Source organism: Oncorhynchus gorbuscha, linkage group LG19 (genome assembly GCF_021184085.1).
Source record: "Oncorhynchus gorbuscha isolate QuinsamMale2020 ecotype Even-year linkage group LG19, OgorEven_v1.0, whole genome shotgun sequence".
Classification (NCBI taxonomy): Eukaryota; Metazoa; Chordata; class Actinopteri; order Salmoniformes; family Salmonidae; genus Oncorhynchus; species Oncorhynchus gorbuscha.
The window spans coordinates 77,502,227-77,508,436 of record NC_060191.1 but is presented as its reverse complement, the minus strand read 5'-3'; the positions used below and the strand labels follow the sequence as shown (position 1 = coordinate 77,508,436).

At 47.7% G+C, this 6,210-nt stretch overlaps 1 protein-coding gene across 2 annotated transcripts in view; it reads right to left on the bottom strand.

The window, feature by feature from the left end:
* Window positions 1–6,210, bottom strand: part of cdon (cell adhesion associated, oncogene regulated) — a 173,595-nt gene that overhangs the window by 43,845 nt on the left and 123,540 nt on the right. For both annotated transcript variants that reach the window (XM_046315001.1, XM_046315000.1), the window contains exons 9-10: window positions 2,407–2,581; window positions 639–755 (exon numbers count right to left, since the gene is read on the bottom strand). In XM_046315001.1, the coding sequence (XP_046170957.1) occupies window positions 639–755; window positions 2,407–2,581 (292 nt within the window). The remainder of the gene's footprint in view (window positions 1–638; window positions 756–2,406; window positions 2,582–6,210) is intronic.

Sequence of the window (6,210 nt, the reverse complement as noted above, 5' to 3'; positions counted from 1 at the left end):
ACACACACATTCAGACACACACACATCTCATGGAGGGGACAGAGGTCATGGTCAACACACAGTCTGCTCATAACACTGTCCTGGCAGACAGGAGTTTTCCATGGTCAGGACACAACTCCTGGCCTCAGGAGAGCACAGATTGATTTGACAGGATAAAGTTGGTTGAAGGTTGTCTACCTTTGTCGTGGTGTGGTGTGTGTGTCTGTATGTGTGTGTGTGTATGTGTGTGTCTGTATGTGTGTGTGTGTGTGTGTGGTGTGTGTGTATGTGTGTGTGTATGTGTGTGTGTGTGGTGTGTGTGTGTGTCTGTGTGTGTGTGTGTGTGTGTGTGTGTGTGTGTGTGTGTGTGTGTGTGTGTGTGTGTGTGTGTGTGTGTGTGTGTGTGTGTGTGTGTGTGTGTGTGTGTGTGTGTGTGTGTGTGTGTGTGTGTGTGTGTCTGTATGTGTGTGTGTGTGTATGCGTGTGTGTGTGTGTGGTGTGTGTGTCTGTATGTGTGTGTGTGTGTGTGTGTGTGTGTGTGTGTGTGTGTGTGTGTGTGTGTGTGTGTGTGTGTGTGTGTGTGTGTGTGTGTGTGTGTGTGTATGCGTGTGTGTCTGTGTGTGGTGTGTGTGTGTATGTGTGTGTGTGTGTTGCCTTACCTCTTTCGTGGATGACCACTCCAAAGTGTGTATTAGAAGTCTTGTCCTCTGGGGCTTTAGCAGGGACAGAGACCACCGGAGGCTTGGCTGGGTTCTTACTGACAGCTGGGCTCTTCTCTGGAAACAGACAGAGAGACAGAGAGGAAACAGACAGAGAGGAAACAGACAGAGAGGAAACAGACGGAGAGGAAACAGACAGAGAGGAAACAGACAGAGAGACAGAGAGGAAACAGACAGAGAGGAAACAGACAGAGAGGAAACAGACGGAGAGGAAACAGACAGAGAGACAGAGAGGAAACAGACAGAGACAGAGGGGAAACAGACAGAGAGGAAACAGACAGAGAGACACAGAGGAAAGAGACAGAGAGGAAACGGACAGAGAGGAAACAGACAGAGAGGAAACAGACAGAGAGGAAACAGACATAGAAGAAACAGAGAGACATAGAGGAAACATACAGAGAGACAGAGAGGAAACAGACAGAGAGACAGAGAGGAAACAGACAGAGAGACAGAGAGGAAACAGACAGAGAAGAAACAGACAGAGAGACAAAGAGGAAACAGACAGAGAAGAAACAGACAGAGAGACATAGAGGAAACAGACAGAGAGGAAACAGACAGAGAGACAGAGAGGAAACAGACAGAAAGGAAACAGACAGAGAGGAAACAGACAGAGAGACAGAGAGGAAACAGACAGAGAGATAGAGAGGAAACAGACAGAGAGGAAACAGACAGAGAGGAAACAGACAGAGAGACACAGAGGAAACAGACAGAGAGGAAAGAGACAGAGACAGAGAGGAAACAGACAGAGGAGACACAGAGGCAACAGACAGAGAGGAAACAGACAGAGAGACAGAGAGGAAAGAGACAGAGGAAACAGACAGAGGCAAACAGACAGGAGAGGAAACAGACAGAGAAGACAGACAGAAAGAGACATAGAGGCACACAGAGAGGAAACAGACAGAGAGACAGAGAGAAAGAGACAGAGAGGAAAGAGACATAGAGACACAGAGGAAACAGACAGACACAATTAGCTAAAACACTTGGGCTATGAGGAGTTTGGAATCATGGTCAACTGTACTGACCTGTGTTGTACTGTACTGTGTTGTACTGTGTTTTACTGTGTGGTACTGTGTTGTACTGTACTGTGTTGTGTTGTACTGTACTGTGTTTTACTGTGTGGTACTGTGTTGTACTGTACTGTGTTGTACTGTACTGTACTGTGTTGTACTGTACTGTGTTGTACTGTACTGTACTGTGTTGTACTGTGCTGTACTGTATTGTGTTGTGTTGTACTGTACTGTACTGTACTGTGTACTGTACTGTACACTGTGTTGTACTGTGTTGTACTGTGTTGTACTGTACTGTGTTGTATTGTACTGTACTGTGTTGTACTGTACTGTACTGTGTTGTACTGTGCTGTACTGTATTGTGTTGTGTTGTACTGTACTGTACTGTACTGTGTTGTACTGTTGTTGTACTGTGTTGTACTGTACTGTACTGTGTTGTACTGTACTGTGTTGTACTGTACTGTACTGTGTTGTACGCTCTGGATAAGAGCGTCTGCTAAATGACTTAAATGTAAATGTAAATGTGTTGTACTGTACTGTGTTGTACTGTACTGTACTGTGTTGTACTGTACTGTACTGTGTTGTACTGTGTTGTACTGTACTGTACTGTGTTGTACTGTGTTGTACTGTGTTGTACTGTGTTGTACTGTACTGTGTTGTACTGCACTGTGTTGTACTGTACTGTACTGTGTTGTACTGACCTTTGCCAGTTCGGAAGGTGAGCATGGCTGGTTGTCCCTCTCCTGCGACGCTGCGAGCCACCATCAGAACCTCATACAGACTGGACGACTGCAGCTCAGACAGACGGAGGGTCTTTTCACTGCCGGGCACACGAACCGTATGCCAGCTACCCACAACCCACGTCACATCATCAACCTACCACGACACAAAGAGAGAGAGAGAGAGAGAGAGAGAGAGAGAGAGAGAGAGAGAGAGAGAGAGAGAGAGAGAGAGAGAGAGAGAGAGAGAGAGAGAGAGAGAGAGAGAGAGAGAGAGAGAGAGAGAGAGAGAGAGAGAGAGAGAGAGAGAGGAGAGAGAGAGAGAGAGAAGAGAGAGAGAGAGAGAGAGAGAGAGAGAGAGAGAGAGAGAGAGAGAGAGAGAGAGAGAGAGAGAGAGAGAGAGAGAGAGAGAGAGAGAGAGACGGAGAGAGAGAGAGAGAGAGAGAGAGAGAGAGAGAGAGAGAGAGAGAGAGAGAGAGAGAGACGGAGAGAGAGAGACGGAGAGAGAGAGAGAGAGAGAGAGAGAGAGAGAGAGAGAGAGAGAGAGAGAGAGAGAGAGAGAGAGAGAGAGAGAGGAGAGAGAGAGAGAGAGAGAGAGAGAGAGAGAGAGAGAGAGAGAGAGAGTGGGACAGAGAGAGAGAGAGAGAGAGAGAGAGAGAGAGAGAGAGAGAGAGAGAGAGATTCACAGTCAGTCCACTGACACCCCTATCAGATCACAGCAAAATCACAGTCTACCTGAACAGAGCAATACTCAATCACAAGGCATCAAAGCCAAAAGAACTGAATAATATTTAGAAATGAGAAGTGTAGAAACCTACCGATACCCACTAATTATCAAAATCCAGAAAAGAGCCGTTAAATTCTACAACCACCTAAAAGGAAACGATTCCCAAACCTTCCATAACAAAGCCATCACCTACAGAGAGATGAACCTGGAGAAGAGTTCCCTAAGCAAGCTGGTCCTGGGGCTCTGTTCACAAACACAAACACACCCCACAGAGCCCCAGGACAGAAACACAATTAGACCCAACCAAATCATGAGAAAACAAAAAGATAATTACTTTACACATTGGAAATAATTTACATAGAAGCAGAGCAAACTAGAATGCTATTTGGCCCTAAACAGAGAGTACACAGTGGCAGAATACCTGACCACTGTGACTGACCCTAAACAGAGAGTACACAGTGGCAGAATACCTGACCACTGTGACTGACCCAAACTTAAGGAAAGCTTTGTCTAGTCGTGGCCAAAAGTTTTGAGAATGACACAAATATTAATTTTCACAAAGTCTGCTGCCTCAGTTTGTGTGATGGCAATTTGCCTATACTCCAGAATGTTATGGAGAGTGATCAGATGAATTGCAATTAATTACAAAGTCCCTCTTTGCCATGCAAATGAATTGAATCCCTAAAAAAGATTTTCACTGCATTTCAGCTCTGCCACAAAAGGACCAGCTGACATCATGTCAGTGATTCTCTCGTTAACACAGGTGTGAGTGTTGACGAGGACAAGGCTGGAGAACCACTCTGTCATGCTGATTGAGTTGAGAAGACAAGGTGAGCGCTACCATCAGTCCTGTGTCATGCCAACAGTAAAGCATCCTGAGACCATTCATGTGTGGGGTTGCTTCTCAGCCAAGGGAGTGGGCTTCACTCACAATTTTGCCTAAGAACACAGCCATGAATGAAGAATGGTACCAACACATCCTCCGAGAGCAACTTCTCCCAACCATCCAGGAACAGTTTGGTGATGAACAATGCCTTTTCCAGCATGATGGAGCACCTTGCCATAAGGCAAAAGTGATAACTAAGTGGCTCGGGGAACAAAACATCGATATTTTGGGTCCATGGCCAGGAAACTCCCCAGACCCTAATCCCATTGAGAACTTGTGGTCAATCCTCAAGAGGCGGGTGGACAAACAAAACCCCACAAATTCTGACAAACTCCAAGCATTGATTATGCAAGAATGGGCTGCCATCAGTCAGGTGGCCCAGAAGTTCATTGACAGCGTGCCAGGGCGGATTGCAGAGGTCTTGAAAAAGAAGGGTCAACACTGCAAATATTGACTCTTTGCATCAACTTCATGTAAATGTCAATAAAAGCCTTTGACACTTCTGAAATGCTTGTAATTATACTTCAGTATTCCATAGTAACATCTGACAAAAATATCTAAAGACATTGAGGTAGCAAACATTGTGAAAATGTATATTTGTGTCATTCTCAAAACTTTTGGCCACGACTGTATGAATAGACTCAGTGAGCCATTGAGAAAGTCTGCAGTAGGCTATATACAGGGGTAAATGTGTGGGTGTACAGGTTAGTCACGATAATTTGTACAGTAGGTAGGGGTGAAGTGACTATACATAGATAATAAACAGTGAGTAGCAGCAGTGTAAAAACAAAGGGGGTCAATGTAATAGTCCGGTGGCCATTTGATTAATTGTTCAGCAGTCTTATGGCTTGGGGGTAGAAGTTTTTAAGGAGCCTTTTGGTCCTAGACTTGTACTGTACTGTGTTTTACTGTACTGTGTTGTACTGTACTGTAACGCCTGCTGTGCGGTAGTAGAGAGAACAGTTACATAATTCTTTAACCGGGGCGGGGCCTGCGTCAGGGTTGCAATCTGAGCCTTGCACTCTTCAACATTTACATCAACGAATTGGCCACTATTCTAGAACAATCCTCAGCCCCTGGTGTTAGTCTCCACAGTTCAGAGGTTAAATGCCTGCTGCCGGTGGCTCCCGAGTAGCATCCCACTGATGATGAGCACTACAGTCCCTGACTCGAATCCAGCTATCACATCCGACTGAGATTGGGAGCATGGCGGTGCACAATTGGCCCAGTGTTGTTTAGCCAGAGTGGGCTATTGTGAATAAGAATTGGTTCTTAACTGACATGAATAAATAAATAAAGGTTAAGTATAATAACAATAAGTATCTGTCACCCACAGCACATGGCCTACAGCAGAGCCTGGACCTGCTAGAGCAGTACTGCCAGACCTGGGCCCTGGCAGTAAACCCCCACAGCACATGGCCTACAGCAGAGCCTGGACCTGCTAGAGCAGTACTGCCAGACCTGGGCCCTGGCAGTAAACCCCCACAGCACATGGCCTACAGCAGAGCCTGGACCTGCTAGAGCAGTACTGCCAGACCTGGGCCCTGGCAGTAAACCCCACAGCACATGGCCCACAGCAGAGCCTGGACCTGCTAGAGCAGTACTGCCAGACCTGGGCCCTGGCAGTAAAGACCTGGGCCCTGGCAGCACAGCACATGGCCTACAGCAGAGCCTGGACCTGCCCAGTACTGCAGAACTGGGCCCTGGGCCCCCCACAGCACATGGCAGTGGAAACCCCCACAGCACATGGCCTACAGCAGAGCCTGGACCTGCTAGAGCAGTACTGCCAGACCTGGGCCCTGGCAGTAAACCCCCACAGCACATGGCCCACAGCAGAGCCTGGACCTGCTAGAGCAGTACTGCCAGACCTGGGCCCTGGCAGTAAACCCCCACAGCACATGGCCCACAGCAGAGCCTGGACCTGCTAGAGAGCAGTACTGCCAGACCTGGGCCCTGGCAGTAAACCCCCACAGCACATGGCCTACAGCAGAGCCTGGACCTGCTAGAGCAGTACTGCCAGACCTGGGCCCTGGCAGTAAACCCCCACAGCACATGGCCTACAGCAGAGCCTGGACCTGCTAGAGCAGTACTGCCAGACCTGGGCCCTGGCAGTAAACCCCCACAGCACATGGCCTACAGCAGAGCCTGGACCTGCTAGACTGCCAGACCTGGG